This window comes from Myripristis murdjan, chromosome 5 (genome assembly GCF_902150065.1).
Source record: "Myripristis murdjan chromosome 5, fMyrMur1.1, whole genome shotgun sequence".
NCBI classification, from domain to species: Eukaryota; Metazoa; Chordata; class Actinopteri; order Holocentriformes; family Holocentridae; genus Myripristis; species Myripristis murdjan.
This window is the reverse complement of record NC_043984.1, coordinates 1,996,605-2,013,367: the sequence shown is the minus strand read 5'-3', so window position 1 is coordinate 2,013,367 and position 16,763 is coordinate 1,996,605. Positions and strand designations below refer to the sequence as shown.

The 16,763-nt window shown below is 41.7% G+C and overlaps 1 protein-coding gene across 1 annotated transcript; it reads right to left on the bottom strand.

Annotated features, from left to right (window-relative positions):
• Window positions 1–125: 125 nt before the first annotated feature.
• On the bottom strand, window positions 126–16,763 carry mov10a (Mov10 RNA helicase a). Its single transcript, XM_030051037.1, has 22 exons — window positions 16,352–16,763; window positions 16,163–16,268; window positions 15,834–16,012; window positions 15,000–15,241; window positions 14,657–14,903; window positions 12,874–13,014; window positions 12,562–12,724; window positions 12,258–12,409; window positions 11,973–12,143; window positions 9,357–9,504; window positions 8,634–8,795; window positions 7,604–7,707; window positions 7,377–7,474; window positions 5,993–6,091; window positions 5,476–5,584; window positions 5,259–5,376; window positions 3,923–4,114; window positions 3,747–3,818; window positions 3,307–3,432; window positions 2,144–2,232; window positions 854–972; window positions 126–659 (listed from the first exon to the last, which is right to left on the bottom strand). The coding sequence occupies exons 1-22, from the start codon at window positions 16,471–16,473 to the stop codon at window positions 595–597; spliced, it is 3,024 nt and encodes a 1,007-aa protein (XP_029906897.1). The 5' UTR covers window positions 16,474–16,763; the 3' UTR covers window positions 126–594.

The window sequence follows — 16,763 nt, the reverse complement described above, 5'->3', positions numbered from 1 at the left end:
TTACTGGTCATTATACAACAGGTTGTATAATGAAATTAAAATGTGGTTCCCTCTTGACTGATTAATTATAAATAAGATAATATGAAATTATAAATATTAAATATAAAAAACCACGTGCATATCAGTGTGCTTCAAACATCCAAAAGTGTTTATTGCTTACTTTTTCAACATCTCATGGAAAGGCAAAGGAGTAAATGAGAGAGAAAACAGCCTATTTCATTTGTAAAGTGCAAACAGTAGTAAGACATACGGTTGTGAATTCCTGAGAAGTTCCGGGCTGCTCTTTAATTCCCAAATATGAACATGTGCAATGCATCGTAGATCGATTGTATGCAGCAATGTTCAAAGTCAATCATAAAAAAAATTAAAAGATGACACTGAGGAGACAAAAGCTATATATCAAAGATACATCGGTACCTTTTGGCATTATTATCCAAAACAGAGTAATGTTTATTACACAAAACTATGCAAATTACTCCTTAAAAACAAAATACTCAGACTTGCTGTTCTTTCCTAAATCTAAATATAATTCTTTCTGGGTTTGGGTGCAGGCAATTCCTCATCTGCTGTTGGTTGTCTAAAATCAGACTGTTGTTACTGCTCGTTTTTCCACTCTGGGCACACATACTGCTGGAGGGCACTCTCCTCTGGCTGAGGACCTACGATAGATGCAGACAGACAACGCACAAGTTCAGCTTCTCACACACAAGCGCGGAAAACATGATGCATGTGATGCATTTATGAATACGCTTTTTGTTAGGATGTTACTATTTTGACTGTGGCTGACAAAGCGGCAGAGCACAGATGACTTTATCAGCCGAGACAGTTTGACCGTTGTTCTGGCCGTACTGACATTCAGAATCCACGTTGATTTTCAGGGACACCAGCCTCGACACAATATCATCTTCACCCTCTGCATCGCTCAAGTCGAACCCGGTGTAGCCCTTCTCCTTCACACAGTAACTGATGAACCTGCAAAAGGAAAAGCACGGAGCGGTCAAATCACATGTTTCAATGCGAGTGATTTGTGTAGGATAAAACCCCCCTGGAGGTTTTACAAAATGCTTGTAATGCACCGAATAATTACAAGCACTCCATGTTTCCATTTTTCCATGTCACACTTCTGACTGAGCTTCTTTCCAGTATGTCTTCATAAAAGGGAAATGAAGCATTCTCTTGATCAGTAAATAAGTGGACATGCAGCCTGAAGCAGTAGAAACTGTTGGCACCATATGTCCAGCATTGTAGAGAGAAAAAAAAATGCTGATCCTACACAAACTACTGAGTCAACAAAAAATAAAATAACCAATGTCATGAAAATCTCAACAGTGGAGGGGTGGAAGATTGACTGGTTGGGGACAGAGGCTGGGGAATCAGCACAGTCCTCTTCTCCGAGGCCTTCCACCAGTTAAAACAAATCTTAGTCATACAAAATGAGTTTTTATTCACCATTATGCAATGATAATGGTAATTTCATGGTTCAATAAAGCTGCTCTCAGATCTGATTTTTAGAGAAATCCTTTTCAAAGGGATGAAAACTATGACGCATATTAGTGCTATTGTAGGAAGAAAAAAATGAAAAACTTATGGTACATGGGGTAATATTCTGAGAGGAAAAAAAACTCGCACTTTCCGAAATTCAATTTATAAATTTATGAGAAAAAATCCTGGACATTCTCTGAAATTAGAAAGTCACAGATTTACGAGAAAAAACTCCCAAATTCTGAGATTAAAGTTATAAATGCATGATTTAGTAACAAGGAATTCCTGGGGGTTTGAGCCCAGAATCACAATCTTCTCATCAGCATCTGGACTTTGAACAGATGTATTGATATCATGATTTGATCATGATTTGAGGCTTGTTATAGGGATCTTAGATATGGTAATATGGTGATATGACGCAAGTGTTCTCCTTTCCTGGTTTGAAAGGCTGCTCTAATATTTGTCTCAGCCTGTTTGATCAACATATTCAAATTATTACTGACTGTTTATCAAAAATCTTGTATGAAAGCACCAGTAGTCACCCCGACAATACTGTTAGAGATATCCAGTCAAAAATATTGTGAATCTGATTTTTTCCATATCACGCAGCCCTACAAAGCATTACAGTTTCTAAACCCCCCTAGAGTTTGCTTTTTCTTACTTCTCCCAGGTGGGGTCCTTGTTGAGGATTACAGGGTTTCCCACTACAATCAGCAGGGACTTGGCTCTGGTGATGGCCACGTTGAATCTCTGCAGAGTGGATATGGAGAGAAAGGAAGGAAAAGGAGGAAAAAAGTTCATAAGCAGAGTTGAAAAAGTTGACATATTAAAAGACAGGTATTTTTCAGCCCAGGCTGTAATGAAATGTTGACTCCTATCATTTCCAGCTGTACACAGCACACCCTCAGCACTCGTGTTAGTGAGGAGACTCTTTCCATTCTGCTGCAGCTGCTCTCTCTCCGTCAACACAATATGTCTGGAAACTGTCCAGCCCCAAACAACACAATGCTTTTTAACCAGTTTTATTTAGCATATTTATTTAGTGTCAACTCTGGATTAATGAACGCTCACAAGAAGAAGAACCTCTGATTTTCCTCCGTGGGAAATACTAAGGAATAGGGACAGACTGATTAATCACTCGGGCAATTAATCGAGTTGATTTGTGGCATTGTGAGATAATCAGGATCAGCCGATATCTGCACTCAAGAGGCCGATAAATAAAAAATGTTTGCAAACACATCTGCAAGCAGCCTGTCAGTGTGGCTGCTGTGGAACTGTATCTGCTGATAAATGCTGTTGTTAAGTGCCCTAAAATTTTACTTTTTTTATTTTACAAAGTCGAGGTTTTTGATTACATGACGACATTAATTTATTTGTTGATGCATTTTTTATTTTAAAAAATGTATTGCAGAGTGCAGATCTATTTAAGCAGAGAGGAAGCAAACACTAACAATAGTGTCTCATTTGTTATTATTATTAAATTGTTTTATCAGATTCCAAAAAACCAAACTAACAAAAAACATTATACTTTATATATCAGCCATTGGCTGCCCTGCCCTCTAAATATCATCATCGGCAATGCCAATGAAAAGCCCATACAGGCTGACCACTGCTACAGAAAAGGGCATCCGTTTTTCTTGAGCTGAGTGAAAGTCATGTTACAGAGCAGAAACTCTGTCTGAGTTCCTGTGAACGCAGCATTAGCCGACTAAAGCTCAAAGTGAGATTGTGCTATGTATGGTTGTAAATGATGGGTGTGTCTGGACAGAGAGCTAGACAGAGACAGATGGACCTATGAATTCTGACAGACAGAGTGCGACAGACCTTTTCATTTGACAGGAAGCCGATGTTGAAGTCTTGGTCCATCTTGACGTAGCTGCTGCTGCTGCGGACCGCAGAGATCATGATGATCTTCCTCTCTTGTCCCTGAAACTCCTCCACAGAGCCCACCTGATGCCACACACAAGCCATTCCTCAATCAGCCTCAGTTTAATCAGTTCAGGAAGGAGGTGTCATCATTTACAATATGACATTTTGTCAAAGAATTAACAAAAATGAAAAGCACAAGCCATAAAAAAAATCATGTAAATCTTAAATTTAATCCATGAGACACTCATCAGTGAATCAATGACAACTGAATAAATGGACTCAGTGATTTAAATGGCTTGTTAAAGAGACATGAAGTGAATATCTCTGCGTTTTGTTAAGAGCACTTCACATGATTCATTCATAGAGCAGTAATGTAATTACAACAGTGTTCTAACCTTGAGCTCTTTCACATCATTCCACCGATTCAGCGCCGACACTGACTTCAGGGCTTTTTGGATTTTTTCAGCCTGTTTGAAAAGTAAACGTGTTACTGGTGACTTAAACTTCCTGGCCGACTAACTGCCTCTCTCCACGTCATGACTCAGATATAAAGAATGCCAGGTGTGCTCACTTGTTTCCTGTAAGGGGCAATTATACCGATGTCTTTTGCAGCGAGTTTGGGAATTCCCTTCTTCCCCTGGGTTTGCATCAGCTTGGTGAGGTAGTCCACCAGGACCTCGATTTCTGACACGTTGAAGAAGGAGGGACTGTTGGCCTCTCTCTCATCCTTCCCCATCACGCCATGGAAGATCACTGGGAAGCCCTGCACGATGACACAGACATGAGTCACACTGGCAGCTGTTGGTTATCTGCATCTTCCATGACTCATGTGATTTAGATGCTACTTGATCTTCTTTCAGCAGAAATATGAATAGCCAATTGAAGTGTAACCCCTGCACGTCTCTTGAGGTCCATTCACATTTAGAGCAAGAACTGTCAATGAAGACTACACCTCAAACGCATTGCATTTCCACACAAAAATTATTCAGGCACACCTTAATCCATTCCTCTGCCCTTCGTCTCAGTTTTCTCCAAACCCCTCCATTTTTCTCTTCTCTCCATTGTTGAATACAAGAACCACTGGCGGCTAAATCTTATGAGACCCTCAACTCTGCCACTTCCTCCTGTTTCCCAGCCTCCGCTCGAGCCAACCGACGCACTCCTCCATTCATCCATTCTCGACACTTATCCTTCCCCCTTCCCTTTAAACTTTCAACCTCCATCCCTGCATCCCACGACCCTTCATCCATAACCCCTCCACCCCCCACCCTTACCCTATCCCTCCATCCCTTGACCCTTACCCCACCCCTCTATCCCTCAACTCTCGACCCTTACGCCCATCCCTCATCCCTCAACCCCCACCCCTTATCCCCCATCCCTCCATCCCTTAATCCCTCATCCTTCCGTCCGGACCCTTAATACATCATCTTGGTTCTTCATGATAAAATACAACTATTTTGAATTTGTATCCTATTGGCATGTTCCTCTGTTAATAAAAAGGTAAATATGACTATAAAAAGATTAACATCATCCTAAGTAAACAGAGTGTCTGTATCACAACTACAAACAACCAAACTTTTAATAAAGTATACCGATGTTTTTGGGTCAATCCCAGAACTTTTTTTTTTTTTTTGGTAGAAGACGCAACGATAAAAATCATTCAACACACATTCATTCAATATTTTAGAATATTCAACCAATCAAATAAAGTGTGTGAAATATTCTAGATGGAAATGGGCCTAAACATATTTTATTTTATACATATTGAGCAATTTGCTACTTATTTGGATGATATAGGCCTTGAGGTAATTACTGAAAGCACGACTCTTGGATAGTAAGAGGCAATCAGCTAGAGCAAAAAGAGAGAGAGAAAGAGGAGAATGAAGATGGATTCTGTGCTGTCAAACCTTCTTGGGGAGAAATTCCCAGTTGCAGTAAGCCTCGCGCTCCCACTGGTCTGCAAACACCTGCAATTCATTCTCATAAAACAACTCATTGGGGATTTTCAGAATGGCAGGATGGGACCTGAATGGAGAGGCGGAGAAACAGGGAGGCTGATGAGCTTTAATCAAAAGCGACAGCATGCCAAACAGCCAACGTGAAGGAAAACACACAAAGATGCACCTGTAGTTTCGCAGAAGTTTGCTAACAAAGCGGCTGTCAAAGTGTCCGGAGTCTGAGCTCTTGTGATACAAAGGGTTTGTTCGCATCAGTCTCTCCAGCAGAGAAAGACCTGCAGGACAGAAATGTCAGAGTGTCAGGAAGACTATTAAACTATTAAAATGATGAGGTTAACTTGGAACAGAACAAAGAAACAATCATTGTAGTGGGACTAGTATGAGTAGTATAGTGGGACTAGGCCTGTAACAGTTATTTAAAAAAAAAAAAATAAATATATCACCATTATAAAATTAAAAATTAAAATAAAATAAATTAAATTAAATTAATACATTTTAATATAATGCAATTAATAAATAAATTAAATTAAATTGCAATTAATTGCAGTCATTTGTCTGACCATTAGCTGAACTGGGAAATACTCTGATCACTGCAGCACCACAAGTGATGCAAAGTGCAATAACCAAGCGACTGACACACTGTGCAACAGAGGACAGTAAGAACAGAGTAATGCTGCTCTCACCGAGTCCGTACTCCAGAGCAAGAGGGGATCGAAGGATTGGACCCAGCTGCTGAGGATCTCCTGCCAAAACCAGCTGACCCCTCTCTGGATGGAGCAGGCCTGTGAAAACCAGTTAGCATGTCCTCGTCACTGCCACTGACAAAATCACCAACAAGATGCATCATTCCTCCAAGCTCTGTCAAAACTGGAGAGGCGATTATGCACTTATGGATTTGCAACGTTTGACATTTTGATCTTTAATTACAGCACCTCCACCACACCAATCTGATGTCAACTGATCTGATGATGATTTCAAAAGTGAGAAGGGTGGACTGTTCAGGAGAATGTGTGTGTGTGTGTGTGTGTGTATGAACTCTTTGAAACCAAGGAGCTTTTGTGAAAGGTTTTATTTCACCCTCTTAACAAAATTCACTTCATTACTTTTTGCTTTTTACATTTTGGAGGATGTTTCTTTCAATTTTTTTTTTTTTTTTGCGGGGGGGGGGGGGGGGGGGGGGGGGCAGATTTGTGGAAATTATGCTGTAATTGAATTTGAAATATACTGTATATTTATAAAAATGATAAATTGTGTTTTTGTCATTTTTTTCCTCTTTTTCCTGCTAATTTTCCAGTAATATTTTGCTAGTTTGGGATTTTTTGGTCATTTTCTTTCTCTCTCTGTTTGTATTTATTTATTTGGTTAGCTAGTTAGTTAGTTAGTAACTAATTTCTCCTCTTGCTAATTTGTCACTTTTCCCCATGTTTCCAAAAGAAATCAAATCACTTTGCTCAGCGTTCTAAAGGTTAAATGCTGGTGAAAATCGCCTGAATGCAAGGCAGCCTTAAAAAAATGCAGTAGAGATGAGGTGGGAGTCATCTACTTACTGTTCCGCTACACCCCCACATATGTACATGTGTGCAGCAGGTTTTAGACTTATACAAGTCAGGGCCTTTCAAAAATAGAATATTTAAGCTTTAATTAATGAAGATTAGAAGGCGGAATGTCTTGCGATGCCAAAACACACTGCCAAATTGTATAATTCCTCCAGGTGTCTGAGTTATCACATCAGAGCTAAAAATGTTCTTTATTTATAGCCCCCTATGGAGCCGGTATGTGTAATTTTTTTATATGCCAGAACACACTGTGAAGATGCATCATCCCTGTGAGTTCTGCCAAAATCACAACAGCAGTGACAGATATCACACTGCATGCACTGATGGACAATAATGTGCTATTGTGCCTTTAATCAACTATTTAGATTTTTTTGCATCTGAAGATGTGCATCTATTTTTAAAATCTTACAAGTTGATGAATGAGGATTTAAGATTTAACACAGTCTTCCAGCCAAGTTTCAGTAAAACCTAAGATCTGGTACACTGGAGAACTCGCACACTGAGCACTGACCTGCCACAGCAATGATGCACTCAGGCTCCATTGCTTGGCCCCCTTCATCCACAAAGACATGGCTGAAATGCCCGTGTGGGATGCCTCCAGACACGAGCCTAACAACAGACACAGACGCAGGGTCATATACACGAGTAAAATAACTTCCTGTAGAGGAAAGACACAACACAAACACGAAGGTGGGAATGTCTCCTGATGCAAAACACAGAGGAATGACAACACCTCACCTGCCAGCTGTGACCATAGTAGTAACTATAACCTTGTATTTCATCAAAATCTCCTTGTCGGGAAACACAAAGCCATCCTGGCTCTCATCCCAGTTGCAATGTTTCTGCAAGAATCAGAGGAATGACAGAATTTGAGAAAGAGCAAGTCCTCTGCAACTGTCTTCATGATTTCAGCTGAAATGTTGGAAAAACAAAATTGAGCAAACATCTAATTATGGCATTTGAATTTCAGTTTCAAGTCTTGGTCATTTTCTGCTACTTTTATTTTTATAATATTTTATGATAATGACAGTTACATACACAAAAAAATGCAATTCTTGGATGTGGACAAATGCAATCTGATGGTTGAATCTACATGGTTTTCACTGTCATTAGATTATAGACATGCTTATTCCAAGTTTTTTGCCAGCTGAGCTATTTTGCATGGTGGCCTTTGAAACAAGATGACTCAGTGACATACTGGCCTTCTCAGGAAAGCCTCCAGTCACCAAAAAGCTGCTTTTGTATCAGGGTCCATTTTGGGCATGTGGAAATATTGGACTTTCAGACTCACACAGTTGTCACCTGGCCACAAAACACTCATTTATAGTCACTTTTTGCGTTTTTTTTTTTTTTTTTTTTTTTTTTTTAACTCTAAAGTTTATTGGAAGCTGATATACAGGGGCAGAGCCATTACAACTTACAAGGCAAACTCCTCCCAAAACAAAATTTTTTTGTTTGTTTGTTTGTCTTTAATCAAAATCAGCACTTACTAATGTAATGCGATTATTATTTTAATTTATAAGCCTTCTGCACTGTAACAATTTCAAGCATGTAATTCTACATTACATTTTATGTAATACGACCCATTCAAATTCTATGGCTGACATGCATGTCTGCGTTATGTGGACATTCAAACTTCACCAGTGTTTGTGACTGAAATGAAGATGAGTAGGTCATGAGTTCATTGTCATATTGGGGTGAAGTAGTCTTTTAATTCAAGTATGGCCAACAGGTAACTCCATGCATGTAAACACACGCTGATGCTCACCAGCAGGTGCTTGGGAACAGTGCGGGGGTCACGGCTGCTGGCGTACAGGCGGAACAGCCGCAGAGGATCCATGTGCACCATCAGTCTCTCACACAGCAGATCACACGCACTGTTTGAGGGGGCACAGGCGAGGATGTTGGCCGACGGCTCGGCCCTGTTGATCTGATAGCGCAAGTAAAAAGAAATTCATATTCATTATTGTATTCCATTGGATCAACAGAGGACCACAACAAAACATGTGTTACTCCTCCTTGAAACCATATAATCCTCATCTTTTTTCAGGCTGGCATTAATTCTGATTAGCCCATCATCCATTCATGCTTCCACGTTTCCTTATGACTGGTTTGGACAGTGATGTGTGGTTGCTGAAGAGAAAGTGATGCTGAAATTGTGCTGAATTTGTTCTGAATGGTGAGTCATGGTCTGGTTTCAAAGAGCAGCCTATCAAGGCCACAGCTGGGCCTTTACAGCTCATTATCCACTGCACACTGACATCTGAAAATCATCCAGTTTTAAAAAGAGGAAAATATTGAAAATATTGAACGCACAACATGTTGTGGGTTCAATATTTTATCCAATTATCTTACTGAGCCATACCTTTGGCCTTTATTTTTTGGCTGCCTCTCATTCTTTTAATCCATGCATAGATATGCTGACTAATAACTCCCTGCTGCACTACCAGAAATAAATTATTTTTTAAGTGTGGAACCACAAGCTAAACACCTGATTCATTGCTTCAACCAGAGTGATGGTTTTTCCAGTTCCAGGAGGCCCGAACACAATGTAAGGAGCAGGCTTGGATGATCCCGCTACGATGCGCTGGATGGCAGCGTGTTGCTCCGGGTTGCTTTCCAGCTGGCGGTTAAACATCCTGCAGTGCAAAATCCGAATTCATTTTTCACACCTTTCACACAGGAAAGAAGATACAATTTACAACCCCCACACAGCATTACTGCTCCACTACATTACAGACACACGCTTCCACTTTAAAACCTTGTTAGTAATACATGTTGATGGAGCAACGACCTCTGATTATGATGAAAATCAACTGACAAATGGAGCAAAACATTTACAGGAGTTAAATAAAACCCCTGCAATGTGTATCTTGAGTCTCGGTGGTTGAGTTAAAAGTAGAGGGAACTGATTTTATACATTTAAGGCAAAGTAAATAATAGTGAACTTTGCCTGTGTTGCAAGAACCTCGTCTTTGGCAAGCAAGAGCTCAGCGAACATAATCCCCCATGTTTCAGTCTCTCTACTTGAGGCAAGCCTGTGGCACTCTGCCAAAGAACAGTGACACCTTCTGTTACCTCCTGATATGGTGGGTGGGAGTGCAGAGCTGGCTCAGGTGAAGACTGCTGAGCACACACACTAGTGAGGAGTTCATATGCTCATATAACAGATGATGTCAGACACTGTAAGTCTTATCTGTACGAGCTGTTATCTAAAACAGCCTTTCAACCCGTGGACCACGTCCCGCTGATGGACCTGCGGGCGTCCTTCTAGTGGGCCGTGGAATGCCACTGGTACAGGCCGGAGTCCTGCACTGGACCAGTTTAACAAACCTGTATCCAACCTGAACCCCCAAAGATCCACACTGCAGCCGACCTGTTACCAGCAATTTTTTCTAAATAAGCTCTGGACCTGACCCGACCTGTACCTGCTGTCAAATACATCACTCCACATTCTGTTTAAAAAGCTTATTTTTAACTGGTCTGACTAAACAGCCGAACCACTGATGACATCATTCTCACCGTCTGTAACCACCCTGAATCCTCCTGTACCTCTGACCAGGCCGTCCAGCATGTGTTCTCAGCAGTCTGATGTTTACTGATCTGTGGCTTTGATCGCTTTCAGTCTCTGTCAGTCAGGCCACAGACTACCCCTCATTTGTTTGTTTGTTTGTTTATTTGTTTGTTTTTTGTTTTGTTTTGACCCACACAGATGCTATTAAAAGGGGGCAAGATATCGTATGGTATGTGTTATTATTATTATTATTATTTTTATTATTATTATTTCAAGGACTTATACTGTTGCACAGTTACAAAAAAAATATTTCACAGTGATTGAAGTTGTGAAGTTTTTTGGTTTGCTTTTTGTCGACAGTTCTGATTTCATGACCTACTAGCATTTCACCACAGAAGAAGACCTGGTAACAGTGACATCACAAGTTTAAGCAACAAAAAAGGGTTTGTGAGAATTTTTTTTTTCTTTTACACATTATAACAATATCGGGTGGGCCTTGTGGTGGAAAAGGTTGAGAAAACCTGACCTAAAGCACAAATTAGTTACAGTAGTAATTACATTACATGTTATCTTATTAGTTCCAGTCAGTGGCCACTTTATTGGGTCCACCTGCACAATCTAATACAATCCAATACAAATGTTCTGCTGTAAATTCTGCCTTTTAACAAAGTTGATAATGTTCAGTTTTTGCTGACATTGTGTACATTTAATTCTGTGTTTATCATTGAGGTTGTAGCTCGCAGAGGTCTTGGACTGGACTACATTATATTGAGAGGTGTTTCTAATTTTTTGTCCTCCATATTTATATACATGAGGGGGACAGAATATTAGAAACAGCCCTCAATAAACTGCAGTCCAGTCCAACAGCAGCACTAACTATGAGCTCAATGCCAAACACAGAAGTGAATGAACACCTCTGTTACTGTTACAACAAGAAAAGTTGATTATTATAGGCATCATAACTGTAAACTATGAAAGAACATTTGTAGTGGATTGGATTAGACTGTACAGGTGGACCTAAAAAGTGGCCACTGAGTGTATTGGACAGGGATGATGCACAATACAGAATTAGCTATTCAGCTAGATTGCATCTGCAGTCCCCCAGCAGGAAACCATTAAAACAAGTAACAAACTTTCATACAAAATATACATACGTACGTAATGTATTCCACATTACTAACAGTTGCAAGGGATTTGATCGTAGTTGATTTGACTGAAGCCATGTTTTAACTGAACTTGAAGATGCTAAAACTTAAGAAAGTGTGTAGTGCTCTCAGCAAAGCAAAATTACTAAAAACAGATTGAAGTGAGGACCCTTTAGACTACTGAAAAAGATGTGGACTAGGCAGGTGATCCATCAGTGAGACAGTCCAACAAGAATCAACCATCAATGACTTTTCCCACAGTTTCCATCAGCTGAGGGTCCTCACTTCAATCAGCAATTCTCTGCAATTTTGCATTTTGCACCTTTAAAGATGCAGCAGTACAGTGGTTAGCTCTCTCTGTGTGTAGAAGATGCTGTGTGTGTATGTGTTGCTGCTATGTGCTGTGTATGTGTGTGTGTGGAAGTGCCTGCATACGGAGGCTCCAGACCTGAGTTTCCCCAGGGGGACGCTGCTCGTCGCTGCACCTGAAGGGAACAGCACCGTCCCAAGCTGATGCTTTGCCGCCAGATCCACGGCGCGATGCTGCAGCTTCAAGGGGAAGCGGTTTACAGTGAACTCCACGTCAAAGTGCATGTTATTGATAAAACTCTGCAGCAACCTGAAGGAGAAAAACAGAGTGAGAGAAAGACAGGGGTCACTAACTAACTTTATCCACCAACAGAGGTTTACAGCAAGTGTCGTGCAGCCGAGTCAGGCTCAGTCCACCTCTTACCTTTTAGCAAAGCCCAGCTTCACACTGTCCAGCTCTACTTTGTGAACATAACCAGTGTAAACAGTGATGGGCTGCACCTTGTCTTCAGATCTGGACACCCTCAGACAATCTCCTCGAAGTACAGACGGCCTATTCTCAGCAACACCGGGAACCTAAAGGAGAATGCCAGTTAGATTTCAGACTTGAAAACTAAAACGGATGCAAGACAGAATTACAGAATCAACCACAACAGAGGCACAAGACACCAAGTTTTGGCTGCTGTTAGTTGCACATAGGGTACCCGAGGTGAGGGGGATTTACTCACTCGAAGAACGAGTAGTTTTTTGTTGCCTTGGTCTTGTGTCATGGTTTGATCATGCAGATCGTACTTCCTGATGTCCACCTCCATCTGTATCTCTTCCAGGTGCAGCAGAAGGTGAAATCGATGAGCATAGTTCTTCATTTTAAGGGGGCAGTTGAGGAGACTCCTGGACAGACGTGACATCATGATATTTTAGAAGGCAGAGAACAGAAGAAAAGAGATGTACATGACTGTACCTGGTACCTACAGCAGTGTACATTCAAATAAAAAACCAACAAATAAAACTAAATAAATGGAAGTAGGTCATTATCGCACTTCACTGCTGCAAGTTTCTGTCTGGCAGTTGGGGAGAGGTAGTTGGAGTCCTCCAGCCGTTGTTTAGCCAGTTCCTTTAGGTAAGGAGGATATTTGTAGTCTCCCAATTTCACTGTCATCTTTAGATGTTGGACAACAGAACTGCAGGGATGGAAAAAGAAATATTATTGTGATCAGCATGATTAAAACACAACTTTTCTGGAACCATGCGGTGATCCATTTCAATTACAAATGACGGTGATAAATAATAGCTGATGAACGGGGATAATTAGTGAGCCAAATTAGCTGCTTTAACCACTTCTTTAATCAAGTATTTGCCATACTGACACAAGTCAGCAGTGACCACAGTGTCCTCTGGAACTGGTGCAAGTCTCCCTTGGTGTAATGGCTGAGCTGGGTCGATCAGTTTCATTTTGTACACGCTGGATATCAATGTACAAATGCGTCATTCCCCAAAGGTTCATCAGCTTTGACCTAGCAGTGTTCTGGATATTGAGCGTAAAGCTTAGGGACCTGTTGGTCTGGTGGTGTAACAGATCCTGGTATAAAGCTACATCAACTCTCCAAAAATATGCCAATGATGTCTGAAATATTGTTACTTGAGCTTAGGGACTTTTCAACCTGTCGATGGAGCCTTCATTGTGTTATTTTGTTGAAGTTCAAGTTTATTTAGAGCCCCAAATCCCTGTTTGCAGTCTCAAAGCACTTTACAGGCAAACAGGTTACAGCAATAAAAATAAAGTGACACCGTATGACTGGAACCTTCATTAGTGGACAACAAACCCCTCTTGAGAACGAGCCCAGAGAGAAATTTTGGATAGGCAGGTAAATAAATGGGGCTCACCAGTCAGGTGGGCAGTAATCATTTGGAATCACAGTGTAGGGCCAAGTTGACATCGCTGTGGTTTTTCTGTGTACCAGCTGAGACAAATGTGATCCTCATTATTCACCAAAGCTATTGTGATTTCAGCCAATCAAATCAAAGCAAGAGGTCGCAGGGGCCATGAGATCCTGGCTTAAATATGAAGCTCAAAAGCACAGTATTTGCATAATGCATTATGCAGTTTTTTGGCTGGTAAATTTTCTAAAACTACCTGTCATTGGCAGATAAGCCATAAAGTTAATGTTGGAGCCTGGTTGGATGAGACATTCCCCAATGTTTCATCCATAACCGGCATGCAGAGGCTCACAAGTTGCTCTTAACTGACAGATGGAGACCAACCCACAGTACTTTCCCTAACCTTCAACTGTGACAAACAACTAGACTTAGTGACCAGTGCACTGCATTAATGTGTTATACTATCCACCGACATCTCTAAAACTATGGGCAAAGCACTGATATGTTTTAATGTCTTGAGCGGGAAAATAATTTTTGATTTCGGTCATGGCCTGATCCAATCAAAGAGCTCCTGGTATACAATTACCATTTTACAACAGGCCAAAATACCACCTTTGTACTATTAGTGCAAAGGTGATATTTAGTCCCATTTTCAGAGCATGATATACAGGGTGACCCAAAAAAACGGGAATTTTTGAAGTGCGTATTGGCAGACATGAGCAAGTGGCAGCACAATTTTTAAAAAATGAAAATTCCATCATTGTTTCTTAAATGGCATGTTTTCAGGTTTCAATTACTATGAATAAAATATTTTTCTTCCATCACTCTTGGTTTTATTGGATTGTTAAAAAGTTCCCGTTTTTTTTGGGTCACCCTGTACTTTCTCCCACTCCCATATACAATACACAGCAACTCTTTCTAATCTCAACTATTAATCCAGTTTACCTTTCTGGAGGCACTCCCTCCACTATGACATTGCTGACAGGCTTGTAAGTGACCACCTGATATGGCCTGTAGGGAGCCACGGGTCCCAGCTCCACACCCAGCTGGGTCCTGGCTGCAGCCTCCATCTCCCTCACAATGCAGAAGGGCTTCGATCCCGGAAGGTCCGGACAGAACTCAAAGTACATTGTGGCTGGGAAGTGTCCGTAGTGGTTCAGCCTATACTGGACCACAACGTCATAGCTCTCTCCTGTGGAAGAAAAGTCCACTGAGGATATGACCACTCACTACCTTTTGAGGTATTTTTTTTTTTTTCAGGGCAGAGGAGCAACGTCAGTTCTCTCACCAGGACAGAGGAAGAGGGGACAGGCCCTGGTCACTCTCCTCTCATCTATCAGAGTGAAGCAGCGTATCCTGTGCAGGGCTGTGTAGTATGTGAAGTGGATGCAGTTTGGCCCCTTGTTTAGGATGTGGAAATTGATGACGAACAGCTCCTTCAGACGGCCCACGCTGAACTGAACCTTGCCTCGGGTCGCCTCTGGCTCGGAGGTGATCTCAATGCCCCCCTTGTCAGCTGTCAGCTCTTCCCTGTGAGAGAGAGAGGCATGATCAAGTCACAAAACTGATGCATGGATTGCAATCAGAAGAGTCCCACTCATTTCTTCTTGATTTTTTTCTTGTGCCATATGGTTGTGCAACATCACACAAAAAATGTTTTTAGCAAGAGTAAAATCTTATTTTTCTTTAGAAAGTGCGTCAGTGGGATGGTAATCCAAACCAATTCAAACTGGATCAGATGCAAATCTGTTTGTTTTGAGAGTTTTCCTGAATCTGCAAACTGCATGGGATTAGCATGAGGTGGGCATGTCTGCAAAGGAGGGACTCGTGGCTGCCCAGAGAACCCATTTTCATTCAGAGATCTGGAGGTCAGAGGTCAAAGGACCCTGCTGAAAATGGCCATGCCAGATTTTCCCTCGCCAATGTCAATTAAAAAATTGGAAATAAAGAATTGTGATACTTACATGATACTTAAAATATATGAGACGAGTGACAGAGCATAGGACAAGAGGAACTGACACACTAAAAATTCTCATTTTAAGAACAGTTTCAGAACTAAATCTATTGCTAAATGAGTTCTTAAGAATAATAATTAAACAAACAAAGAAAAAAAAACACTCACCTGTTCACCTTTAGTCTGTGCATGATTTCTTTCGCTAGCTTTCTCTTGGGGGTCAGCACAGGGGTGGAGGAGGCGGTGGAGGGGGCGGGCCCCTGGGCTGCTCTCTGAGGAGCAGAGCCGGAGCCGTCCGGCTGAGGGCCCCTGGGCCTCCTCCACTGATCACAGTAGTAAACACGAACCTGCAACAGGAACAAAAACAATGACACCTTCCTCTGTGTCCTTTTCTCTATTTCCTTACAGATGTGATGCCTCTGCAGTGGCCACAAAGCATAAAACATAACCCAGCTGATATTTCATATGACAATAACACCAGAGGAATAAATGCTGACCTGAGGTTTGACATTTATGTAGATCCTCCCCTGTCTTATGTGTGCTTTGTTGAATTTCAGGAGGGCGTAGATGATGTTGGAGAAGTTGGGGTCTTTTATTCCCTCTCTGGGAAATAAACACAAGGGAGTGAGAGAGGCATGTAATTATCCACAGCCTGTTAGAAACTGCATGCGCCTCCTGCAGCCTACCTGCCCTTAAATTCAGAGTTGTAAATGCCACGGAGTTCCTCTCTGCTGGTGCTGGATATTCTCTCCCCCAGGAATTCAATGAAGTCCAGTCCCGACTGAAGCGAGTTCATGAGCGATGGCATGCTGCCGTGCTGTGAGGCCGCTGTGCTGTGGAGCGGCTGAGCTGGGGAGCTTCACGGGCCAGGCCGAGCTAGAGCCCCACTTTCCCCCGATGTGTTAATGGACGCAGTGCGTGCTGGCTGTCAGTGTGCGCGCCCCCGAATGCGACGCTTTCGCGGGACTGTGCGCACGTTACGTTGATTGAGGCGCGCGAGGACGCCGATTTCTCACGCTCATCTTCGGACGTTTAGCGTGAGGTAATCTGACGGCGGTGTGTTCCAGATCTAACTTTTCACGCAGCTTCGCGCAAAGC

What these genes read in the sequence shown, in the direction of transcription:
- mov10a (XM_030051037.1), bottom strand. Translation starts at nt 16,473, where the DNA reads ATGCCATCGCTCATGAACTCGCTTCAGTCGGGACTGGACTTCATTGAA. An exon ending in CTGTTCCCAAGCACCTGCTG is followed by an intron (nt 7,708 to 8,633) that starts GTGAGCATCAGC and finishes TGATTCTTGCAG; the next exon opens with AAACATTGCAACTGGGATGA. An exon ending in TGCTCTGGAGTACGGACTCG is followed by an intron (nt 5,585 to 5,992) that starts GTGAGAGCAGCA and finishes TCTGTCCTGCAG; the next exon opens with GTCTTTCTCTGCTGGAGAGA.